Source organism: Chenopodium quinoa, unplaced genomic scaffold, assembly GCF_001683475.1.
Source record: "Chenopodium quinoa cultivar QQ74 unplaced genomic scaffold, ASM168347v1, whole genome shotgun sequence".
Lineage (NCBI taxonomy): Eukaryota > Viridiplantae > Streptophyta > Magnoliopsida > Caryophyllales > Amaranthaceae > Chenopodium > Chenopodium quinoa.
The window spans coordinates 6325500-6351974 of NW_018742204.1; the positions used below are offsets into that span (position 1 = coordinate 6325500).

At 39.7% G+C, this 26475-nt stretch overlaps 4 protein-coding genes and 1 long non-coding RNA gene across 7 annotated transcripts; 2 read left to right on the top strand and 3 right to left on the bottom strand.

Moving 5' to 3' along the window:
• Window positions 1-1548: 1548 nt before the first annotated feature.
• On the bottom strand, window positions 1549-5428 carry LOC110708206. Of its 3 annotated transcripts, XR_002508693.1 has the most exons (5): window positions 4967-5428; window positions 3465-3835; window positions 3187-3306; window positions 2021-2605; window positions 1549-1883 (listed from the first exon to the last, which is right to left on the bottom strand). It is a non-coding gene; the product is annotated as an uncharacterized LOC110708206 (long non-coding RNA). The 3 variants fall into 3 exon arrangements; XR_002508675.1 differs by lacking the exon at window positions 1549-1883 and having other exon boundaries at window positions 1893-2588; window positions 4967-5426; XR_002508667.1 differs by lacking the exon at window positions 1549-1883 and having other exon boundaries at window positions 1893-2605; window positions 4967-5426.
• Window positions 5429-7914: 2486 nt separating this feature from the next.
• Window positions 7915-8358, bottom strand: LOC110718657. Its single transcript, XM_021897574.1, has one exon. The coding sequence runs from the start codon at window positions 8356-8358 to the stop codon at window positions 7915-7917; it is 444 nt and encodes a 147-aa protein (XP_021753266.1).
• Window positions 8359-8422: 64 nt separating this feature from the next.
• Window positions 8423-8890, bottom strand: LOC110718744. The gene has a single exon (XM_021897677.1). The coding sequence runs from the start codon at window positions 8888-8890 to the stop codon at window positions 8423-8425; it is 468 nt and encodes a 155-aa protein (XP_021753369.1).
• A 2798-nt stretch (window positions 8891-11688) lies between these two features.
• On the top strand, window positions 11689-13014 carry LOC110718835. Its single transcript, XM_021897787.1, has one exon. It carries the CDS (start codon window positions 11689-11691, stop codon window positions 13012-13014), a length of 1326 nt encoding a protein of 441 aa, XP_021753479.1.
• A 2583-nt stretch (window positions 13015-15597) lies between these two features.
• On the top strand, window positions 15598-16329 carry LOC110718919 (uncharacterized mitochondrial protein AtMg00810-like). The gene has a single exon (XM_021897886.1). The coding sequence runs from the start codon at window positions 15598-15600 to the stop codon at window positions 16327-16329; it is 732 nt and encodes a 243-aa protein (XP_021753578.1).
• The last annotated feature ends 10146 nt before the right edge of the window (window positions 16330-26475 follow it).

The following is a 26475-nucleotide window of genomic DNA, read 5'->3' on the forward strand; positions in this document are numbered from 1 at the left end:
GTCAGTGAAATCTCTTCGGGAGTTCCAATGATATTCAAATCATCAACATACACTACAATTATAAAAAATCTCGATCCAAATTTCTTTATAAAAGTACATGGACTGATAGGATCATTCTTATAATCTTCTTTCAACAAATACTCACTTAGACGGTTATACCACATACGCTCAAATTGTTTCAATCCATAAAGAGATTTGTTCAATTTAATACTGAAATGTTCTCGAGAACTAGATTTTTCTGCTTCTGGCATCTTGAATCCTTCTGGGAGCTTCATGTAAATGTCATTATCCAGTGGGCCATATAAATAAGTTGTGACTACATCCATCAAACGTAACTCAAGTCCTTCTCTTATTGCCAGACTAATCAAAAATCTAAAAATAGTTGCATCCACCACAGCAGAATATGTCTCCTCATAATCAATACCAGGTCTTTGTGAGAATCCTTGTGCAACTAAGCGTGCCTTATATCTTACAACTTCACCCTTTTCATTTCTCTTTCGCACAAATACCCATTTATATCCCAGTGGCATTACACCTTCAGGTGTATGGACTACAGGTCCAAATACTTCTCTTTTTCCAAGAGATTTTAATTCTACTTCAATTGCTTCTTTCCATTTTGGCCAATCATTTCTTTGTCTACATTCTTCAATGGATTTTGGTTCATGATCCTCATTATTATCCATAACATCTAATGCTACATTGCATGCACAAAATCATCGACGTCGATTTGATTTCGGTTCCCTGTAATTCCAGACATGATATCATTATCAGGTACCTGAATTTCTTCATGTATCATGTCTAAAGTCTCTTCTGGAGATCCTTCGAAAATTATTTCTTCAATTTGACCTTCATCAATCAATGCTTCTTTTTTTTCGAGGATTCTTATCTTTGGAACCTATTGGTCTTCCACGTTTCTGACATGGTTTAGACTCATTTGCAAATTTATTTTGTTCTTCCAGGACATCTATTTTAAATGGAGCATTTACAAATGGAATATGTGACTTAGTCACTCAGGTTAGCAAACGAGTCTGGCAATTGATTTGCTAAACTCTGTAAATGAATTATCTTTTGAACTTCCAGTTCACATTGTTTAGTTCGGGGATTAAGATGGGATAATGATAATTCATTCCATTTAATTTCCTTTTCTAGCTCTCTTTTTTTCTCCCCCTAATCATTAGTGGAAAAAAGGTCATCCGTAACGGACAAAAAGGGCCCATCCGTAACAGTCAGCGTCCACTACGTATGCAGCCGTTACGGATGGCCATTATTATTCGTAACGGGCACTTACAATGTCCGTTACGAATAACTACTTATTCGTAACGGGTGTTTCAGGTGCTCGTTACGAATAAGTAGTTATTCGTAATGGAAATTGTAAGTGCTCGTTACGAATAACTACTTATTCGTAATGGAAATTGTAAGTGTCTGTTACGAATAAGTAGTTATTCGTAACGGACAATTACAATGTCCGTTACAAATAATCTCTGAAAAAGACAAAAAAATTAGGGGCATTTGTAACTAGCATTTCAGGTGCTAGTTACAAATACCCCTATTCTTCTTTCCATTTACCACCCAAATTATTATAATAATTTATAACAAATCCAAATATTTCATGCCATAAACATATTATCAAACATAACATATACACCAAATTGGATTTCAAATAAAATTCTTCTTGATTGAAGCAACCGACATAGCTACATAGATTAAAGGAAAATTTAAGAAAATAAGTTAGAGCCTTCTTAAATAAAGACAATAAGGTCAAAAGTACAAGAAAAAAGTATGCTGCCAATTATTTGTTTCATCAAGCTTTTCGTGAATAACAGTTCTCGGAGTCTCATTTCCACATATGCTCAAATCTTCTGCTTCCTTAGTACATCTTGTTTCTTGAGGAATTGGTTGAAAAAAAAAGGTCAATGATCATTCATATATAATACAGCATTATGTTCACAAAGACATAACACGACAAACAGGTAAACTCATGCAAATGGAAAACATAAATCAAGAGTTTTAGAATTCTCACTTAATGGAAAAAAATAATTATCACATAGCTTTTCCAATCGGAGTAGAATATCCTTCTGTGGGGTACTATTCAAAACATCACTTTTATTATCAGGTTTCAAGTGAAATTCATGCTCATCAACAACGGCAATAGTATCAACTTCTGGGTTGTGCTCACACTGCTCAGACACCTTAGTGCAGAAAATCTAAGAAAATAGCAAGCTTCATGTGAAAAAGGAAAAAAAAACAGTCTAACCAATACAAAGTACCATTGCAGTTAGATTGAAGGTTGTTGTTCCGGGCTTGACCATAAGTGAATCCGTAAGCACTTGATATTGCCGGATAAGAAACATTTCCACCAGCCCAAGGAAAGATAGAGACGACATACATATTTGTCCCTCCAAAGCTCCCGCCAACAGGAGCACGCTGGAACCCAGGATGTGATGCTGTTGGAGCACCACCATTAATATCAGTAGGCGTTGCTCCTGAAATTAATGTTGAGGTATTCAAAAGAGGCGGCCCAGGTGCTTGCACTGGTGCACTAGGAGCACATGGTTGTACCGTAACTTGTCCTAGAGGCACCCCATAAACTGTAAACAATTTGGAGCTGTTAACAAAAAAAAAAGTAGCTTACTGTAATGTAATTAATGAGACAGAGAAAATAGCAAAACAAAAAATAAATATCTCCTGTAATGCAATCAAACTTATGCTCATCTTTTAATAATTGATGCAAAAAAGAAAATGCAAAACCAAGTATATACAATACTTCAGGTTAGCATGTAAGATCTGCTGCAGATCGAAACAAAATACTTGAGTACACAAAGCCAAATCTATAACATTAGTCTACAAGTACAACATATCAGTAAATCACCAAAAAGTTAAAGCGTCTGTGTTAATCTTGCATAGTTTCAGTTTGAGTGGCACAAGGTATCACTATCGTCCATGATGTTTGTTCAAAAGGACAAGAATACCACTAGACCATCAACACACAATCCCTTTTATAATGGTGAGTGACTGAGTGTATCTTCTTTTACAAGGAAAACAAAAAATGACTGAGTGACTGATTGTCTCCAAACATCAATGGATCAAGAAACCTAACAATGTTTCATTCCACTGAGCTATCTCATTTTATTCGAAAATGTAGCAATTAAAACTTACATGTACATTCCAAAAAATTATCAATCATACCAGCCAAGTTGAGAATCTTGTGCTCGCTCTTTGAGCTGCTTCAATATTTTCTGTTGTGTTGGTTTCAGGCTCATACCACATCACATCTAACGCTGCTCCAATTGATCCGCGTTGTTTTCTCTGCCAATTTCACATAATATATAGAATTTAAACGACTAACTAACCATATCATTAGTACTTGAATCAAGTTAACTCATCATTTACATGTACATGATAATGTCAAAGGGTGATCTTTACATCAAAACAAAGTAGATAATTCACAATATAAGTACATGTACCTGGTACTTTCTCCTGTAAATGTCGACTGCATTAGCATGAGCAAGAAGCAGGTGATGAGCAACAATATAAGGCTCAGAAGCAGAGTTCCCTGCCCTGCAAAACAAGTGGAGGAGGATGGAGCATCGCCCTGGAGCGAATATGGCTATGTCATAGCCTTGAGATGCAACTGAATGGGGCTCGTTTAGTGTTATCCAGCGCTTAACCCTGTCCCCAAACTTCTGATATAGAATCTCCGCGAAGACTCCAAAATCATTCTACTCAATTCATACTATGTCAAAGCATAATTATGTAATGCTCAGTAAGGCGTTCTGCAAAGTAGAGAGGAGTTTCTCTCCCCCACATAGTCCCTCAGTATCCCATCCAGCTCTTTCTGCATAAAAAAGAAAAGAAAAGCATTTTTATCAACAAATTGGCAACAACGACAGACAATTAGGACCATACCCGTCAATCAATAGTACATGTGGAGTTCTTTCAACATTTTGGATTTTTCTTCTATTTAAAAACTCTGCATGGCTAATAACCTAAAGTATTGCAAAATTAACTATGTCAAAGCCTAATTTGAATAAGTTCTTCAAATACAACATTCTCAATATCTCACCTTCTTCATTCATAGTATCATAGGCAAATTTCTTACTAATCTATAGTTTTCCAATATGATTATCTTTAGAATATGAAAATTTTCTATTACACTGAAATAAGGGGCCACATAAAGATAAATTGCAAGAAGGAAAAGGGTAAATAATATAAAAATTTCCTATCCCTTACCCAATCGAATCAAAACTTGTTAATGAACACAAAATACACCATAAAAGAGAGGAGATGACCTCTAGATCGTTGTACAGTGATTTCATCTCAGTCATTTTACCCAAAAATACATGCAACTCACTCCAATAAGCAACAAACACCCAAAAATGAAATCAGCCACACAAAGTTAAACCTCACTTTTCAACATGTTTTTTTTTTAAGAATAACAACCATCACTTTTCAAAACTGAGTCCCCAACTAACTCCAAATTCAATGCCAATCACATCATCAATTACTTCTTTTTCTCTAATAAACCCGACACTCCACATCAATTTCTCAAAATATTCTAACTTTATCAATTCATTTATCAAGAACAACAAATTCTCATTATAGCAAATTAATTGGAAACTTGTACGGAGCAGATAAATATATTACTTCCGGGAACATATCAAATTATCAACTTTATAAGTGACTTTGGAAATTAGAAATTGAGTGCATTTATTAAAAATGCAAATGACTATGTTGAATACAATTGTAAGTTAGAACCTATTTTTGAAAATGCTGTGATTTCTAGAATCAATAATTCAAAAGGTCGTAAATGAAAATTTGTCCAAGATATTAAACAAACCCAACATCAAATTCATCAACATTTTTGTGGGCTAAATCCTTACATTAACAAAACAATGGAAAATTCATATTCAATCCAATCAAATCCACCAAAAATAACAATTAAAAAACAAAAAAAATGAAAATAAACCTAAAATTCATCATCACTGGATAGAGCGCGGAAAGCGGATTCAAGTTCAGTAAGAGCATGCATTAGGGTTTTCGGCACATACTTTCCCCAAAATTTCCCAAACCTTCCAAATGAATCGGGTCGTTGAAAAATGCCCAAATCAGTCTCATCCTCCGTCGCCGCTTTGGAAGCCAAATCAGGGGCCATAACACAGCAAATTGAACGACAATTTGGGGATGATTTTAGGGTTTTTGATTGCGATTGAAAAGAGAGATTGAAGGGTGAATTTGAGATCCAAGTAGAATGGTAGGGTTTTGGTCCTAATTAAAGAACAATGCAGAAAGAGAGAGTGATTTGAGGAGAGAGAAAGAGAAGAGGAGTGAGGAAGAAATGCGGCTGGGAAGTGGCCTGGGAACATATCTTTAACCCTAAAGAGTTATTTAGATGTAACGGGCTTTATATTTGTCTATTACAATTAATAACTATTCTTATCGGGCATTTATTTGCCCGTTATAATTATTAATTATTCGTAACGAACATTTGTTTGCCCGTTACAAATAAGTTTTTCCGTAACGATCAAATATTTTGCCCATTACAATTACACTTTTTGTAACAGATTTTATCATGCCCTTTACAAATAGGGTGTTACAAATGACAATTTTTCCACTAGTGAATGTTGGGAAAAGTGACTCGTTAAAATGACAATATGCAAAACGAGACATAAATAAATCCCTTGTTGTAGGCTCAAGATATTTAATCATTGAAGGGGATTCAAACCCAACATATATCCCCAACCTCCTTTGAGGACCCATCTTAGAGCGGTGTGGTGGAGCTATTGGAACATAAACCGCACATCCAAAAATTCTTAGATGGGAAATATTTGGTTCCTAACCATAAACCAATTGTAATGGGGAGAACTTGTGATAACTTGTTGGCTTAATGCAAATTAGTGTTGTTGCATGTAATATAGCATGTCCCCAAGCAGAAATTGGGAGATTGGATTTCATAAGCAATGGTTTAGCAATTAACTAAATACGTTTAATTAATGACTCTGCAAGACCGTTTTGTGTATGAACATGAGCTACAAGATGTTCAACATTTATCCCAATGGACATGCAATAATCGAAAGATTGAAATGTAAATTCACCAGCATTATCAAAGCCGAATAGTCTTAATAGGAGTATCTGGAAAATGTTCCCGTTACTTAATCAATTGGGCAAGTAATCTTGCAAACGCCAGGTTACGAGTTGATAATAAAGACACATGTGACCATCTAGTTGATGCATCAATTAAAACCATAAAAAATGGTCCACGTGAGGGATGTATGGACCCACAAATATCTCCTTGTATACGTTCCAGAAAACTAATTGATTCAAAATTAATTTTAGCTGGTGATGGGCGAATAATCAACTTGCCTTTTGAGCAAGCAGCACATGAAAAATTATTATGAAGAATCTGTTGGCTCTTCAAAGAATGTCCACATGAATTCATAATTATTTTTCGCATCATTATTGAACCGAAATGGCCTAACCGGTCATGCCAAACAACAAAATCATCAGTAAACTTCTGTTTACTATAGCATGAGTCTCAATAGCATTGATTTTTGTGTAGTACAAACCACGCACTGGAGAATGTAGGTAATTTCTCCAAAACATGTTTTGAGCCTTGAGTTATATTTGTGATTTGAAGGAATTCGTTATTTTCTTCATTGATTGTCTCAATATGATAACCATTGTTGCAAATATCCTTAAAACTTAATAAATTTCTTTGAGACAATGGGGAGTATAAAGCATCAATTATTTTAATTTTAGTTCCCCAAGGCAATTTTATAGTGGCTCTTTCGGAGCCCTCAATGATATTTGTACTACCCGATATGGTACTCACATTAGTCCTTTACATCATCAAATGAGAGAAATATTTTTATTTTTAAGTATTGTATGAGTAGTTGCACTGTTAGCAAAACATAATTCTTCACCATTCATAGCAAATTGAACTTGAGTAATATCCATGGTCTTCATGAAATAAATACATGTCAAAATATTAAGCATAAAAATAAAGATGATAAAATAAATAAATCAATAAAAACACTCAAATAGTTCATAAATTTATAAAGCAAAAGTCCTTATTACAACGAAAGAAATAAACTTAAGTACATCACTAGAATAAGCAAACATAAGTCTAATACTTAAAACGGACACAAAACAATATAATATTAATTATTCCCTTATGGGGCAGTGAAGAAATCAGCAACTTCTAAATGAGTTGTATTGTTGAAATCAAAATTATTCCCTTCCGAGGAAGTAAGGAAATTAGCAACATCGAAATGATTTGCATTGCCAAAATCAAAATCACATTCACCATCTTCAAGAACAAGGTTTGCCTCAACTTTCTTTTCTTTTCTTCAATGATTCTTAGTAAAGTTCAACAAGATGCTTTGGAGTTCTACAAACCCGAGGCAAATGACCTTTTCCTCCACAACGGTAACATATATTGGTCTCACTTTTCTCTTTATCATCCCTACGTTCCCACTTCTGGTGGGAACTTGAATTTGTGTAATGACCTCCACGACCTCTATCATATCCATTAAAACCATGCCCACGATCGTGACCACGCCATTGGCCACGACCGCGACCACGACCTCTACCTCGACCACTACTACTAGAATGATCTCTATTTTTAGATTCTTTCCCGTTATGGGCTGTCACATTCGCTTCAGGGAATGGATTAGAGCCAGTAGGACGTGATTCATGATTTTTCATTAACAGCTCTATTTTGCTCAGCCACAAGAAGATAAGATATTAATTCAGAATATTTTTTAAAACCTTTTTCTTTATATTGTGTCTGCAGGACAATATTTTTTTTTTTTTTTGGAAAAGTTAAAAATTATATTAATTCTCCAAAAGGTTATACCAAACCAGCTGCCAATCAAGCAGCACCAAAACAAACGAAAAAACACTAGACAAAAAGAACTAGCTATACATCATCTTCCTAAACCATTCTACATTGCTTCTACTAATTTTTGCAGGTAGGACAAACTCAATTCTTTGCCTAATATCTGTCAAAAGCTCTTCAATCACCTTCTCAGGACATCTGATACACTTGTCCCACACAGCCCTATTCCTTTCCTTCCATATAACATACAATAAGCCTGCATATAAAGATTGAAAAACCTGCCTTTTGAATCTGCCAGTAATCAGATTCAGAGCATCATTACACTCCTCTAAAGAGCTAGGATCCAACCGCACCTTCAGCCTATGAGCTAGTAAATTCTTACACATCCTAGCATACTCACACTCAAAGTACAGATGCTCAACCCATTCATCTGCATTCTGACAGAGAGGACAACTAGCATCAGCACTTACACCAATTCTGAACAGGAGAGCCTTAACTCTGATTTTCTTCAAAAGGATCATCCAGCAAATGAATTTATGCTTAGGTATATTAAACCTATTCCACACCCAATTACACCAAGGCACCTCATTGCAGGACAATATTATTAGCATGGAAAGTGGAGTATGTCTTTTCAAGCATTTCTGCATCAGTAATATTTTCTCCACATAATTTCAATTGAGAAGTTATTTTAAACATAACTAAGTTATATTCAGTAACAGATTTAAAATCTTGCAATCTTAAATTCAACCATTCATAACGAGCTCTAGGAAGTATCTCTGTTTTTTGGTGGTCATACCTTTTCTTTAGATTACTCGTCCAAAGGATTTGTGGGTCTTTCATAGTTAAATATTCATTTTTAAGTCCTTCATGGAAGTGATGGTGAAGGAATATCATGGCCTTAGCCTTATCTTGAGGTGTTGCCTCATTAGCCTCTTTGATTGTTTCACCAAGCCCTTTAGCATCTAGATGTATTTCAGAATCTAACACCCATGATAAATAATTCTTTCCGGCAATATCAAGGGCCACAAATTCAAGCTTGACAAGGTTTGACATTTTTCACTCAACGGGAGGGGAAAAAAAAACTAATGTGTACGAAGTTCTATATATATTATTGATTGATGTTTTCTCCGATTTCCGATAACTAAAGCAATGGTGCTGATAACGTGTTAAATATGGAAGAGAAAATATAGAGAGATGAGGGAAGATTGTTACGTTATATTTCCATCTAGTACGGAATATATATACATGTACATTACTTAGGGTTCCATCAACGGATAAGACCAAATACCCAACTCTAGAGTATTCTAGATAGTACATGGGATAATAATCATCCATATTTAGATATTTTCATAACAATTACTAGTGCAGAAGATTAAAGAAGAATATATTTTACTTCATTATCCAGCAACTCACAGCAGCCTGTGATTTTCGATCGAAAGTTCTCAGATCCAAGATTCGGTCATGGTGTGAACTACTTGCTCTTATAGTCACCTCAAAGCAATCTACTTCAATTTTGCAAGTCATTGCCATATCTAGGAATTAACTGTCGTAGCATTAGGCATTGTTCAATTGGAAGAAAACTCAAGTGAATCAAAGAAAAAACAAAATCATCACTAGTTATTATAGACGATTCCACCTTTTGGTGTGCTTTTTTTTACTTCAAACATCTTAGATGCATTACTAGTTATTACAGCACTGCTATAAAATACTAGTCATTAACTATTCTAGTTTTTTTACTTCCAACTTTTTTTACTTACGGAGTATGTGTTACGACTTACGAGTATTAAAATGAATGACTATGACTACGGGTGTATGCAGCTTCATACTACACCATCAAGAACAGTATATTGATTGACAAGGAGCTGCAATGAAACCAAGAGATCCTTACTTCATAGGAAACTGAGGAGACAAACAAATTATTATTATACCAAACCAATAATGATACATTAATATAGCCAAAATAAAGAAGGCCACTATATAATCAGAGTAAGACATTCCTAAAAATAAAAATAAAATAAAAAAAATATCATAGTAGGACTTGAACCAAAAGAGCTTGGCATCCTAAACCAAAAGATTTCTGACAAATTACTGTGTTTAGCCAAGGTGCTAAGCGAACACTTCGACGACAAGGAATGAAGTCCTTACTTGAAGAAGAGAGATATTGACCAAAGAACTTGATCTCACAACCAGAGGGATTATGAAGGCGGAAGAATTTCTCACACAACACTTCTTCTTGCCTTGGGACGACTTTTGCTTTATAACCTTGTATTATAACATGAACCGATAGCAATTCTAACACCTTTCCGCAATTCAAAATGTACTTTATCATCTCAAAATCAGCATCAGTCTCACTAATATATCTTATATCAATCCTCTTTAACCGACTCCAGCAAGGGCTGCAACAAGAAGGCCAATGCTCGGCTGCATCCCTTTTTTTTTAACTCTCTCGAAATATCTACTTGGAGCACCTCTAAAGAGGGACAGCATCGTGGTAAAAGCACCTCATCATTCCAGCATTGACTATTACTATACACACGAATTTTTAGATTGTATAACTTATCAAATATAGGAAGATCGTCGTACTCTAAGCTATTAAAAGCCTTCAAAGCATTGGTGTCTAGGTTTAGTGATCTCTCACCAGAAATCAACTGCGCAAGTCTTGCTATACGACTAAGGATATCATTTTCCTTAATAAATTGATTACCAAATAAAATATCTGCTTTTGTTAATGCACTAGAATACCCAACAAAATGAACAAGCGGCAAATGAGAAACATATAATGTCATTTCTTCAATCTTTGACAGATTACTTACAAGTTTTTCTCTTGGTTTGGGTATATTATATGGGCGAACACCATCTACGACATACGCTCGTATAACCAGTTTCTTGATTTTATGAGCCGATAAATCAATAAAATGCTCAGTTTTTTCATAAACAATCGACAGGTTTAAATCTTCCAATAGTGGGCAATCCCGAATAATTTTAGGCAACAATAACATATTGCAATATCCAGATAAATCAAGTTTCTTTATATTAGGAAGATTCACAGTGTATTCTCGAACAGAGATTGACACTAGTTTTAGATTGATAGTATTAGGGTATGTCAATATAAGCACAACCAGAGATTGACATTGAAAAATACAAGAACGCGTAAAAGAAAAACCACCTTCTATTAGACTCGGTTTGGTTCTATTTATGTTAATATTATATTCATGTTAATATGTTAAGTTTACCTTTTTAGGAGTTTTAGGCTAATTAGGTTTCCTAATGTATTGGGTATATATATGTGATAATTATCAATGCAAAAGGGTTAAGCCGTTTTCTCCAGATTTCCTTGAGTTTAACATGGTATCACAGCCTCTCTAAAATTTTAGAGATTTCTCGATCCTGGTTTGTTCATCTTCGTTGTTTTTAATTACCGCATTATTTTTCTGAGATTAAGGCTTCAAAATTTAATTTAATTCCACAAATTAAATTAATTTTCTGGTTTGTTTTAGATCGAAATTAGGATTCCAAAACCACATTTTCTGATTTATTTATTTTTTAATCGGGTGCTACTTTGTTAGTGCTCTGTGTTTGTGGTGTGCAATTGCATGCTACTGTTTGTTTTGTGTGGGTGGAGTGTTATTGCGTGACGTGCTTTGTGTAGTGCGCTGCATTGTTGTGTGTGGTGCTTTGTTGGGTGTAGTGTTGCTGCCTTGTTGTTTGTGGTGTGTGCTTTGCTTGCTGTGTGTGCCTACGCTGCTAAGGGTGCTTTGTGTAGTGCGCTTTCTTGTGGCAGTGCGTTGTGGTGCGTGAGTTTGGCGGGCTGTCCTTTTATATGTGTTGTTTATGGCTCGTGTCTTGGTGTAATGGCTGGCGGCAATGATAATACACCTCCTCCTAAATATGAGCCTTTCACCGATTACTATCTTCATCCGACTGAAGGTTCTCAATTGGTGATTTGTCCCGTGTTGCTTACCATCGACAACTATGAAGTGTGGTCGAGGTCAATTCGCAACAATCTTCGGTCCAAGAGCAAGCTCGGGTTTGTTGACGGTTCTATTGTTCTACCCGATCCCAAGCATCCTAATTTTCGTCAGTGGGGTATTGTTAATTCTACTGTTGTTGCTTGGATTTATAATACTCTTGATGTTAGTATTCGTTCTACTGTTATTATTCCTGATAATGCAAAAACTTTGTGGGATGATTTGCGGGATTGTTATTCTCTTGGTAACGGTCCTCGTATATTTGAATTGAAACATGATATTGCTGATTGTAAGCAACGAACTCGTTCGGTTGCGGTTTATTATGGTGAATTGAACAAATTGCAGAATTTGTTGTCTAGTTATGTCAAGTTGTCTGTTTGTACTTGTTCCGCTGCGAAAGAATATGCTAAGTTGTATGAGGATGAATTATTGCAACAGTTCTGTCTTGGTTTGGAACCTAAGAAGTTTGGTTCTGTTGTTTCTACATTGTTGATGAGTGATCCTTTGCCTTCTATGAATGATGCTTATGCTAAAGTTGTTGCTGAAGAGTGTAAGAAAACTGTGTCTGAAGCACATGAGTCCTCTTCTTCTGCGACTAATGGTTTTAATGCCACAGGTACGGCTTCCGGTCGCACTTCCGACCGGATGGAGTGTACTTATTGTAAACGGTCTGGTCATGATAAGGACAACTGCTACCAGCTTCATGGCTTCCCTGGTGGGGGGCGTGGAGGTCGTGGTGGTCGCGGGGGTCGTGGAGATAGTGGTGGACGGTCGTATGGAAAGGGCAAGGGGGAGTTTGCTGGTGCTGCTGGTAGTTCTCGTGGTAATAATGAGCCGGTTTCTGATTCCGATCGTGGGAGTGTTCCAACGCTTTCTGATGTTCAATGGAAAGAACTCATGTCTGCGGTAAAGGGTACCAAGTCTGGTTCTTCGTTAGATGGAAACAAACTTGGTACGTATAATTCCATTGATACTGGAGCTTCAAATCATATGTCTAGTAATATTGATCTTTTCACTGATTTACATGACATTTCTTCGCCCGTTGGTTTACCCAATGGGAAGAGCACGACAGTAACAAAGGAAGGAAGAGTTATTTTGTCTGATAAATTAATTCTTAATAATGTTTTATATGTTCCCGCTCTTAAATGCAACTTGTTATTTGTGTCTCAATTGTTAGAAAAAACAATGCTATTTTATTATGTTCACTGACAAGCTATGCATTATTCAGGACCGCAGTTTGAGGAACCTGATTAGAGCGGAGGACAATATGATGGGGTCTATATTTTTCGTCCGGTTTGTGCTCAGAATCTGCAGGCGAACAAAGTAGTTGTTTCATCAGATGCAAGTTTGTTATGGCATAGGCGTCTCGAGCATCCGTCAATGTCTGTTGTGAGCTCTCTTCCGGGAGTTTCTAGTAGTTCTAGTACTCATAGTAGTAACTATGTTTGTTCTTTTGCTTGTGACATTTGTTTTATGGGGAAGCAACCCCGAAACTCTTTTCCGTTAAATTTGAATAAAGCATCTGGAATTTTTGATTTAATTCATTGTGATATTTGGGGTCCGAATAAGATTGTTTCTAGTTGCGATGCTCGTTATTTCCTAACCATTGTTGATGATTTTTCTCGTGCAACTTGGGTGTTTTTGATGGTTGGTAAATATCAGGCTTCTCAGTTGGTTCGTGAGTTCTGTGCTATGGCTAAGACTTAATTTGGCAAGAAAGTGAAGGTGATTCGAAGTGATAATGGCCAAGAGTTTCTGAGTTTGGGGTCGTTCTTTTCACAAAAGGGTATTCTGCATCTGACATCGTGTGTTGACACAACTCAACAGAATGGTAGAGTTGAGTGTAAACATCGTCACATTTTAAATGTGGCCCGTGCTCTTCGGTTTCAGGCAAAGTTGCCGAAGTATTTTTGGGGTGAGTATGTTATGACTGCGGTCCATCTTATTAATCGCACTCCAACGACGGTTTTGAAAGGTAAAACCCCTCATGAGCTTTTATTTGGTCAGTTACCTTCGTATGATAATTTGCGGGTTTTTGGTTGTCTAGCTTATGCTGCTAATCGTCCTCAGATTAAGGACAAGTTTGATTCTCGGAGTCGTAAATGCATATTTGTTGGGTATCGAAAATAAGGGGTGGCGTCTCTTTGATTTGGAAACTAACGAGTTTTTTGTTAGTCGTGATGTTCAATTTTTCGAGGATAAATTCCCATATTTGGAATCGCTTCCCGATGATCGACGGTTGTTGTGGGAAAAATATTTTTCGACTCCGCCATTGTGGGATGAATTTGATGTGGTTGATGTTGGTATAAATGGGGCGTATGTGGGGGTTGAGACCCCCGAAACAGCCCACCCCACAACCCGGCTGCGGCAGCAGCAAACCAGCCATAACCGGGCTGTGGAGCGGCCTGCCAGCGCCCGAGCCAGCAGGGGCTGACATTCCAGCTCGAGCTTCTGTTCAGCCCGCTGGAATGCCAGCGCCTGCTGGCTGGCAGCAGCGTGGCAGCACACAGCTGTAGCAGGGCAGCAACATGGAGCACCCTGCCCAGCCACCCCCTTCCCAGTGCCAGCTGCGGCAGCCAGCTCCGCCACCTACACAGTCCCCGCAGGTGGCTGCCTTGCCAAAACAGTACCCTACCTTGCCTAAAAAAATTCTGGCGACCTCCGACGAGGATGATAATCACAATTTAAGACCGAGAGTTGTTCTAGAGCGAGCATTGATCGATGAGGATATTTTTATTTCGCCGGAATACTTAAGGGGGAGTTCGTCGGATAATTTGGGTCGCGGTCATCGCGAAAAACGACCTCCAGCGTGGCATCGGAATTATGTCACTCATACTATCATCTCTGAAAATATAGACCCCGCTACTTCAATTGTCGACCCTCCTCAGTCACATTCCTCAGGTAAACCTTTCCCTATAGTTTGTCATGTTCAATATAATCGTTTTTCTAATAGACACAGGTGTTTTTTGGCTACGATAACCAAGGGAAAGGAATCGTCTTCTTTCAAAGAAGCGGTTAAAGACGTCGGTTGGCGCAAGGCAATGCAAGATGAGATTGATGCTCTAGAACGCAATGGCACATGGACCGTTGAGGATCTTCCTCCCGGAAAAAGAGCGATTGGCAGTGGTTGGGTGTACAAGATCAAGTACACCGACAAATCAAAGGTGGAACGTCTCAAGGCTCGGTTAGTTGTTTATGGCAATCGACAGGTTGAAGGTGTTGATTATAATGAGACGTTCGCTCCTGTTGCTAAGATGGCTACGGTACTTCTTATTAACTGTTGCAGTATCTTTGAATTGGGAGTTACATCAGATGGATGTTCATAATGCATTTCTTCATGGTGATTTGGATGAAGAAGTATACATGTAGTTTCCTCCAGGGTACGGTACTCCGACACCTGGCAAATTTTGCAGGTTGTGGAAGTCTTTATATGGCTTGAAACAAGCCCCGAGACAGTGGTTTTCTAAGTTGTCGAGTGCTCTGCGAGGCTTTGGGTTTAAGAATTCATATGTTGATTACTCTTTTTTCAGTTATGTACAAGGAAGTGTCTCTTTGCATTTTCTTGTATATGTCGATGATTTGATTATTGCCGGCTCCTCACACGATGCTATTGTTCGATTTAAAGCCTATTTATGCAAATGCTTCTATATGAAGGATTTGGGTTTGCTAAAGTATTTCTTAGGCATCGAGGTTGCTCGGAGTCCGGAGGGCATTTTTCTTTCTTAAAGGAAGTATGCTCTAGATATTTTGACTGAGGCATGAATGTTGGGTTGTAAACCCATTGATACTCCGATGGAGCAGAATCATCGTCTTGCTCATGCTTCCGGGGAGCCGTTCGCTCATCCGGACCAGTATCGTCGTTTGGTCGGTCGTTTGGTTTACTTGTCGGCCACTCGACCGGAGTTGAGTTACTCAGTGCATGTTTTGGCTCAGTTTTTGAGTGTTCCTCAGGTTTCTCATTGGGATGCGGCCATTCGTGTCTTGCGCTATCTTAAGGGTAGTCTGGGACAAGTTATTTTATTGAGACCTACGACGGATTTACGCTTGACGGCGTTTTGTGATAGTGATTGGGCGGCGTGCCCGTTTAATCGGCGTTCCTTGTCAGGTTATTTTGTTTTCTTAGGTCGTTCCCCTGTTTCTTGGAAGATTAAGAAACAGCCTACTGTCGCCACATCCTCGTCAGAAGTCGAGTACAGGTCTATGGCTCTTACTTCTCGTGATTTGAAATGGTTGAAAATGTTATTATTTGTTCTTGGCGTTAAGCATTCAAAGCCTATGCAGTTGTTTTGTGATAATCAGTCGGCTTTGCATATCGCTAAGAATCCGGTGTTTCATGAACGTATGAAACATATAGAGGTAGACTGTCATTTTGTTCGTGATGAGTTGGTAAACGGTAATATTTCTACCTCATATGTGTTGATGGGTCACCAGTTAGCAGATATTCTCACCAAGGCTCTTGGACGTCAACATTTTGATTTTCTATTATGCAAGTTGGGCATTCGTAACTTACATGCTCCAACTTGAGGGGGAGTATTAGAGTCGGTTTGGTTCTATTTATGTTAATATTGTATTCATGTTAATTTGTTAAGTTTATCTTTTTTAGGAGTTTTAGGCTTATTAGGTTTCCTAATGTATTGGGTATATATATGTGATAATTATCAATGCAAAAGGGTTCAGGCGTTTTCTCCATGTTTCCTTGAGTTTAATACCTTCTATCACAATCTGCTCTGGATTTCGGGTGCATATATCATTAATCCAAGAGTCTATATTCAAATACCGTACCTCATTATCTGTAACCTCGAGATGAAAACGGTGAATTTTTGGAAAAGGGAGTTGCGGAAGGATGCGATTTCGAGGAAGACAAGTTGGGGTGAAGACAACGTTAATGATGTGAGTCCAGAGGTAGCGCCATTGACGTGATAAGACAGAGGTGATTACAGCAGATTTGATTGGAAGGAGGGAGATAATAATCATAATATGTATGATAATTGTGTCTGGGAGTAAACTTAATTTGTCAATCGCCATTCTTTTTGGTTGCTTATTTTCTGCCATTTTCACTAGGGTTACGCAAACCGGAGCTTATGGAAATATTCTTATATACATTTTTGGTTTATAGTTAATTTTCTATAAATCCCGCCCCCCTTTTTTTTTGAGAAAACTTCTATAAATATAGTTGTAGAATATTTTTGGGTCAAAAAAAGTTGTAGAATATTTTATTTTAATTAACGGAACCTTTTAAAAATAATCTTCCATATATAATAATACTGTAGTATATGTGCATCAATATAGACAATATTAACTTATCTTTCCACCAATGATCTTCTTAAAATGATATTATTGTAGAATATCTATAATCATATATTTTTTCCCGAGTTTTTAGAGAGCCGCAAAAGATTTAATTTTCTTAACGCGACATGTAGGATTATAAATTTTAGTGGTAGCCAATTAAATAAGAGATTATTAAATTCTTTTACCCATATAGGATTTAATTTTCTTTGCTCGCCATGTAGAATTATAAATTTTAGTGGTAGCCAATTAAATAAGATATTATTAAATTCTTTTATGACTAAATAATTCCAATGCCACGGAAGCAAAATTGACAAATGGGATTTTAAAGTTTAAATTAATTAAAAATAAAATATTATCTTTTGACATTAAAATTTAATCTTAATATATACCAAATTTTAGCACATAAATAAACAAAAATTTTGTTTTAAAAAATTCAATTAAACTGTGTGTTGCTCGAGTTTTATCTAGCTATTTTATATTAATTATTATAATAGGTTACCAAATACTATACGTGAGTCAATATGGATAATAAAATAGTATTGTATTAAATTTAGGGTTACTATGTTAAACATTATGCCGTACTTCAATTATTAATAATATTAAAGGTCGTACAAAATTTAACAAAGGTTACTCTTTATGATTAAGGTTACTATGTTAAAATTAAGGTCACTATATTTAAAATACAATCAGTTGCGCCCGTACTGATCTTAGGTCTACAATAATATTATTGTGAATCATGTCGACACAATTTTTTTTCCTAATCTTTCTGATTTGGGGTATTTAATACCCCCAAGTGGACCAATGAGTAGGGATGTTCAAATCCAGGTACCCGTGTATTCGGGTACCCGAAAATCCGGGTACCCGGATCTTCGGGTAGTTTGATACTCGGCCCATGTCCCGACCCGAGAAGACCAGGTACCCGGGTTTCGGGTACCCACTTTTCTCGGGTCGGGTCATAGGGTACCCGGATGTCCGAATTAGATATGACAGTTTTCCAGATTAATATGTGAAAAATTATAAACAAAGTGACAATCTACTGCCCAAACTTGACACAATTAGAAGAAGTTAAGAACAACAAAAATTACATACAATTGAAAGAAGTCAAGTACAACTAAATTATTTAGATGTATTGAACATTAAATAAAAATAAAAAATAAATAAAAAAATAAAAAATAAAAAAAAAACCCAGATTTTCGTTATTACTCCGTAGCTTACATCATTCACCAACACCAACCATCATCGTCAACACCAACTATTATACACCATCTTCCTCCCTTAATTCACACCCAGAAATTGAAGACCCACTATCAAGGAGTATCAACCACCATGGCCAAGCCACCTTTGATTTCTTTGATTATAACCCTGAAAACGAAGACCCCTTCACAAAATCGAATTATCTACCTCCACAATAACGAGATCTACTGAAGAATATAACGCAAGTTAGAGATAAAGACATTGAAGAATTACAAATGAATATATGGAGATTAGAGATTAAGAGGATAACTAGAGAAAGAGAGAGGTATAGATAGAGTTTAGAGGAAAACTAATGAAAGAAAGAGAGGAGAGGAAAACGGCTGTGTAGAGGGTAAAGTTTGAAAAGGCAATAAACTATAAAACCCTAACAAGTAAAAGCTGAAGATTCCAGAAGGAAAAAAAAATGACTTAACGGGTATTTCGGGTACCCGCGAGCTACATAGATCGGCCCATGACCCGACCCGACCCGACCCGACAGCAACATAGGTTTCCCAGGTCGGGTACCCGACCCGAAAACTGACAATTTTTTAAAAATTTACACGGCTATTTTACACCGTGATGGGACAACGGGTCGGGTCGGGTATTTTTGAACACCCCTACCAATGAGCGGATGACACATGTCCTCTAAAGAGAGGTCCAAATGGACTCTCAGATGGGAAATACGTGTCATCCGGATATTCCCCCTGGGAATGGTGGCCTTCAAAGCCTAATTCCCAAGCGGCACCGCAAAATGGCGCAACCCTAATCCCTAGGTCATCAAACCCTAGGGAATGACACAATTTCCTAGGACCCTATAAATAGGGAGATTCCCCTATTAATTGGGGGACCTTGAAACTTTCCACCAACACGTCTTAATCATTTAAGCATTTATTACTCTCTGAAATAGAGAGCACCTGAACTTAGAATCCGAGAAGATAACTTACTTTCCGCACGTTTACTTCGATTCCGTACTAACTTAATCTTCGGAGGCGGACCACAACCCATTCGGTGCTCCATTTATTTTGTAGGTATAGGCGCCCTTGCTGAATCCAGTCTTTGAGTTGTAACTCTCCCGAGGGACACAAAAATACCCTAAACATTTGGTGCTGTCTGTGGGGAGAGTACCTCTAAGATGGCTTCACAAGAACCTGTGCTGCCTTAAGAGACTAATCGGCCTCCGGAGGACATAGTGGTCCAGACGGACCATGATTCTGGTGACGATGGAGACATCGAAACCTATATGGGTCGTGATGGGTCCTTCATCTCTAAGTGCAATCGCCATAAAGACAAGCGGGAGCGCAATATTAACCAGGTGGGCCCAAACAGGCCTCCTAGAACATCAAGTAAGCCCTCAAGGCAACCGGCTGATCCATCCCAGGCGGCAGGGTCAGCCCTAGTCACCCGAGATGAGCTCATGAAATTCATGAGCAGCCTTAGAGGTTAAATTAAAGACCTGATCACCAAGAAGTTGTCTGCTCCTAGAAAGGAGCAGTTAGCCCAAAAGCCAGCTCCGTCTAGCAAGCAGATTTCGATCAGGGACTGTCATCTGAAACCTCATCCTGCCCCCAAGGAGAAGGCGCGACCCCAATTCGACCTCTCAAGACTCCGTTTCCCGGAAACGGTAACATGAAAGGCCATTCGGCAAGTACAGCCGGAGGGTAGCAAGAAAACATTCTCTGATGCTCGACACTACATCGAGTAGAAAAAGACCCATCAACTGTCAGAGTCGGCCTCTACGTTGACCTATCATGATAGCTCTCAGAATACATGTATCAGGCATTCTCAATCTGTGCAGGGGATCCCGACAAGCGGCCCTCGGGTCTAGTCGGGACCTCATATCATCAACTTGGCACAGTACCTGGCACCGCCATTGTACCAGCCGCCTGCTTTGCTATACATCGAGACTGCCTTCTTCGGAGGACAAGCGACATGTAACTATCAGCCTATGGACTGGCAGCTTCGTCTACAAAACCTTGGAGATCAACTCTCTGTGTTCTCAAGGGAAATAGTCAAGGCCGAACAGCCGGCCAAGGTTAAAAATGTGTTGGTTGGGACCTATGATGGGACCTCCAACCCTGAAGACCACCTTCTGGCATACACCCACCTCATGTATACAGGGGTTGGATGATGCCACATGGTGTCGCTATTTCCTAGCCACCCTAAAGGGCATAGCCCAGCAGTGGTTCGATAATCTGCTGGCTGGTTGTATTAATAGCTTCAAGACGCTTGCGTTCTTGTTTGCTTCTAACTTCTTTATGAACAACCCTGCAAAAAACTAGCCTTGATTTGGGCAATGTGCAGCGGGGAGATAGAGAAGGGTTGCGCTCCTATGTCAGGCGCTTCAATCTAGTGAGAATCCAGATCCATGGGCTGTCTAATGAGGTCGCCTATACAGACTTTTTCAAAGGTCTGAAGGACGGGTCTACTTTTAAGTATGAACTCCTGCGTAAGCAAATCTTCACCCTCCAGGGAGCTCTGCGAGAGGCAGAAGCCTATACACAGGTGACCGAAATCTGCTCCTCCAGTAAGCAGTCGGAATCAAAAAAGTCTGACCGATAGAAGGAGAGTCGATCTGCTCAGTCGTCTCCAATGCCTGAAGAGAGCAAAAAGAAAAAACAAATATGGGCTATTGATAACTCCGATCAGCCGACCAGAAAAGAGTGGAAGTCGTACGTTCCAAGGTATGAGTTCCACAAGGACAGTTGCTCCATCCTCATGGAGATAAAGGATCGCCTGACTCTTGAGAAGCCGACTCCTATAAAAGGTTCCGCTAAAAATCGGAACAAGAACAAACTCTGCCACTACCATAAGGATGTCGGCCATGACACAAATGACTGCTTCAGTCTCAAGCGGATGCTTGACCGGCTGGTCGACAAAGGACAGCTGAAGTCCTATGTGAAGTCCAAAGTGACTTCCAAGGCGAATCTGGGGCAGTCCAACTAGAAGACTCCCCAGCTTAATTTTAGTACTGAAACCGATGAAGATCCGGTATACACAATAGCAGACGGATTCGATGGGGGTGGTCCGACCATTTGGGGCACCAAGAACCATCTGAAAAAGATGGTTAATTCTGTTGAAAAGGGACAGGCGGCAAGCACAACCGCCTTCCTTGAAGTCATTATCACCGAAGCGGATAGAGGCAAAGTCCGTCGGCCGCATGATAACCCTGTGGTCATCGAATGCAAAGTGGCCAACCAATTGGTTGGTCGGGTACTTATTGACACAGGAAGCTCCTCAGACCTCATCAGCCTCAAATGCTTATCCAACTTCAAATACAAGCCGGATAGCATGATGAAGGTCTCCCATACCCTTGTTGGGTTTGGGGGAGGACTTGTGCACCCAGTCCGACGAATTAACTTACCCGTCCGCCTATGAGAGAAGGGAAGCGGTCGACACATGACCATCCGTTTTTTGGTGGTTAAAGAGTTGACCGCCTACAACCTTATTCTTGGCCCACACACTCTTAACGAGTGCAAGGCCTTCATCATCCCTGCCCTCATGCTTGTTAAGTGTGAGAAGGATGATGGAACTGTAGGGTCCCTTAACGGAGACAAGAAGACGACTCAAGAATGCCACGTCTCGGAAGTCAAGCCCGCGGCCGGCTGGGGCAAAGAATCCATAGACCTTGATGAAATCAAGGATGAACATCCGGCCCCACCAGCCACCAAGAAAAGAAAGATTGATCAGTTGGTGGTGGTCAAAAAAGAAAAGCAATAACAATAACTGACCAGGGAACGGTTTGATGACCTCCGTCCCTAGCTTGCTGGTGAGCACATTAATATCCCTCTGAACGACAGTCGGCCGGAGCGGACTGTTAAGGTAGGGACGGTTTCTTTTGCCAAGCTGGGTGCAAGCTTGCACCAGCTACTGAAAGAATTCAAAGACATTTTTGCCTTTGAAGTAGAAGAGATGCCAGGCATTAGCCCGGATCTTGCTGTCCACAAACTCGCCGTGGACCCTAGAAAGAAGCCCATCCTGCAAAAGAAGAGAAACCATGGCGAGGAGAGAAGTTAGGCGGCAACCGCTGAAGTGAAAAATCTGCTGGACGCCAGGTTCATTCGGCCATGCAACTTCCCTGACTGGGTTGCTAACGTTGTGTTAGTGAAAAAGCCGAATGGTACCTGGCGCATGTGTGTTGAATACACTGACTTAAACAGAGCATGTCCGAAGGATACTTATCCACTTCCGAAGATTGACAGTCTGGTCGACTATATAGCCGGACATGCCCTGATGAGTTTCATGGACACCTATTCAGGTTTCCATCAGATTCCCCTGTGGAAAAAAGACCAAGAAAAGATATCATTAGTGACTGATCAAGGGCTATTCTGTTATAATGTGATGTCGTTTGGCTTGAAGAATGCGCCTGCTACTTTCCAACGAATGATTAATACAGTCTTCATTAATCAAATTGGGAGGAATGTAGAGGCGTATATTGATGACATGATAGTCAAATCCAAGCAACAGGCAGATCACCTTGTTGATCTCCGAGAAAAATTCGCCACACTCAGGCGGCACAAGGTCATGCTAAATCCAAAAAACTGTGTCTTTGGTGTTGAGTGTCGGAAGTTTCTCGGAATCCTGATCGACCAATGGGAAATAGAGGCCATCCCCGAAAAAATACAGGCAGTAATCGGCATGCAATCGCCCCATACTGTAAAGGAAGTGTAAAAGCTAACAGGTTGCCTGGCGGCCTTGGGGAGATTCCTCAATCAATCAGGCGACAAGTGCCTCTACTTTTTCCAGGCGATCTGGAAGAAGGCTAACTTTAAATGGGGAGATGATGCTGAGACGACCTTTAAAAAGTTAAAAACTTATTTGCACTCTTTACCAAGGCTAGTTATCCTTTTGCCCAAAGAGAAGCTCTTCATGTATCTGGATGTCTCAGATTATGCCCTCAGCGCTGTCCTCTTAGCTGAAAGAGATAGCATCCAGCTCCCAGTCTATTTCATCAGCCACGTTCTTAGAAACGCAGAGCATTGGTACCCCATGGATGAAAAAGGCTTTGCTCTTAACATAGCTGTCAAGAAGTTAAAGCCTTACTTCTTGGCACATGCAGTAGTGGTCTATACAGACCAACCGATCAAGCGGCCACTCACAACCTTGGAGTCTTCTGGACGAATGATCAAATGGGCGATTGAAATGCAAGGTTTGGAAATCACTTACGAACCAAGGAATGCAATAAAGGGGCAAGAATTCGCCTACTTTATTGTCGAAATGACAAGGCCGGTTGCTCCGGACAATACCAATCAGGTTTGGAAAGTGTATGTGGACGAGAGCTTCACTATGAACGGTTCCGGTGTAGGGGTTATCTATCAATCTCCTGAAGGAGACAAGTACAAGTATGAACTATGATTCAAGTTCCAAGTCTCAAAAAAGTGAGGCCTAATATGAAGCCCTGATAGCCGACATCATGTATTGCAAGGCGGCAGGGGCAAAGAAAATTGACGCTTGCTGAGATTCACAATTGGTAGTACACCAATACAATGGTAACTACGAGGCCACTCATCCGGCCATGATTAAGTATTTGCAGGCGGTCAAGAATGAAGTTGGGACACTTGAAGAATTTCATCTAAGTCAAGTGCCCAGGTCTTCAAACAATCAGGCGGATGCTCTGTCCAAGCTGGCATCATCCGCCTCCTGTGAAACGCCTTGGTCAGTCTTCTGGGAAGTCATGGAAAGGAGAAGCATATCTGTCGAAGACCCCATTGGAGTACTGGACCGAAGCTCTACCTAGATGGACAGCATCCGGGCATATTTTACAGACGGTACGCTCCCTGATTCACCTTAGGAGGCGGTTGTACTGAAGAAGCAAGCTGCAAACTTCAAGATAAGACAAGGAGAACTCTTCAAGACTGGTTTTCTGAGCCCCTATTGAAGTGTGTTACCCCAGAAAAGGGTAAATAGGTCCTCGAAGAATTGTATGCGGGATACTGCGCCTCGCATATAGGCGCCAGGTCCTTGGATGCCAAGGTTAGGCAATTCTACTTCTGGCCAACCCTTGAATCGGATGCTATGGAGATGGTTAAAAGATGCGACAAGTGCCAGAAATTTGGCAAGATAATCCATCGTCTGGCCACTGACCTGGCGGCCATCCACAGCCCAATACCTTTTGCTAAATGGGGCATGGATATTTTAGGGCCTTACACAACTACTTTAGGCGGCAAGCGCTACATTTTGGTGGCTGTGGATTACTTTACCAAATGGGTAGAGGCGGAGGTGGAGGCGGTAAAAAACATCAAGACAAAGGATGTCATCTCCTTCATCTGGAAGAATATCATCACTCATTTTGGGGTGCTTATGTCTATGGTTTTCGACAATGGTTCCTTAGTTTGAGACACCTCAATTTAAGACTTAGTTGGGAGACCAGGGGTCTCAAGCTATTTTGCATCAGTCGGCCGACCCCAAGAAAACGGCCAAGTCGAGGCCTTCAACAAGTTGATCTCATACGGTATAAAAAAGAAAGTAGAAAGAGCTGGCCACCTTTGGGCGGATGAACTACCACACGTCCTATGGGCCATCAGAATGACTGTAAAAAGGGCAACTAGAGAAACCCCGTTCCTCATGGTGTATGGGGCAGAAGCTGTCTTGCCCATTGAACACTATGAGCCGACTCTTCGTATCATGTTGTATGACGAAGAGGCAAAGCAGGAAGCCATGCGGCTGGCATTAGACTCACTCCCAGAGCGCAGGGGCAATGCCTCCTTGCGCTATGAGATCTACCGTCTGAGAATGACTCGGGCTTACAACAAAAGAGTACACAAGCGCCCTCTGAAAGTGGGGGACTTTGCGTTACAGAAAATGGAGACAGTCGGTAGGGCGAATGAGCAGGGAAAGCTAACCCCAAATTGGGAAGGCCCCTACCGAATCTACAAAGAAGTAAGAGACGGCACCTACCGCCTGGAAGAACCAAACGACAGGTAGCTGCCTAGAACTTGGAATGTAGACAACTTAAAAAAGTACTACTTCTAAGAATTTTGTAAACTCGATTTGTTGATGAGAATATGCCTTCATTTCCAAACTTGTCTTTTTAATATATTGTAAACGCTCCGCCTGTCCAATGAACAGGAGGGTCAAGCTCTAATTTTTCTCGACACCGCCTGCACAATGTGCAGATGGCTTTACTGTTTTAATATGCGTCCACCCCAACAACAGTCGCCCTTAACCCATCTGAAGGTGCCGACTGCACCAAAGCAGTCGACCCTACTTATTCAATTTTTACTAAGTTAAGTCACGAACACTTAACGGCTATCCACTATTTCAAAAGAGGCTAATGGCCGGATATTATTATACAAAGAGGCCAACGGCCACTGTCTGCTCCCATATGAGTACGACCGTCTACTCCAACATGAGTCAGATAACCGACGACGTCCATTCGGGCGAATTCATCGAGGAGAAGCATCTCCCATTTGGGTGGCACATTGCTCTACAAACACAACAAGCGGCCCTACCGAATGCGCTAAGGCAGCGCTCCCAGTCGTTTTATTTAATCTAACTTGAAATCTAAAAAGCGTTGAGTTTTTCGACTGTTCTAGCACAGGCGAAACATGGCTACTGTTTCATATTAGAAGCTACCTTACCGTCTGTTCTTGCTCTGGGGCAAGGCAGGCGGAAAATGCTTTTTTCAACAAACAAGCTAAGTCAAAAAACTTAGCGGCTTACTTATATTTCACCAGGCCTTTGGCCGGATTCATTCGAGAGACCATCTGCTCTACATGACCATCTGTCGCTTGGATTTGGGCAATCACCATAGTGATTGATTAACTTAGAAACCATGCATACTCTTTAAAGTATCAGTAATTTCTAAGTCAATTAATTCACTCAACCGAAATCAACTGACATCCGTCCAGGAACAAGGGCATTCGCTTGGTATACATGTTAAAAATACTTAGCCAAAAATAAATACATGCAGAAAAATTTGAATGATTTAAAATTTTTAAAGCATAAAGCCAATATAAAACCGGTCAAACGACCGAATGCTTCAATAAAAGAAGCAGCCGCCCAAAACGAAAGATTGCTAGAGTTAGCCGTCATTGCCAGAAGAAAGTTGAATTACCCGACCCCTTGGTCGGTAAGGATACATGATTACTCGGCACACAGGCCGGAAAAGCAAATACATGGCCATTCGGCCACAGAAAGGATATCTAAAAG

What these genes read in the sequence shown, in the direction of transcription:
- LOC110718657 (XM_021897574.1), bottom strand. Translation starts at nt 8,358, where the DNA reads ATGATCCTTTTGAAGAAAATCAGAGTTAAGGCTCTCCTGTTCAGAATT.
- LOC110718744 (XM_021897677.1), bottom strand. Translation starts at nt 8,890, where the DNA reads ATGTCAAACCTTGTCAAGCTTGAATTTGTGGCCCTTGATATTGCCGGA.
- LOC110718835 (XM_021897787.1), top strand. Translation starts at nt 11,689, where the DNA reads ATGGCTGGCGGCAATGATAATACACCTCCTCCTAAATATGAGCCTTTC.
- LOC110718919 (XM_021897886.1), top strand. Translation starts at nt 15,598, where the DNA reads ATGGAGCAGAATCATCGTCTTGCTCATGCTTCCGGGGAGCCGTTCGCT.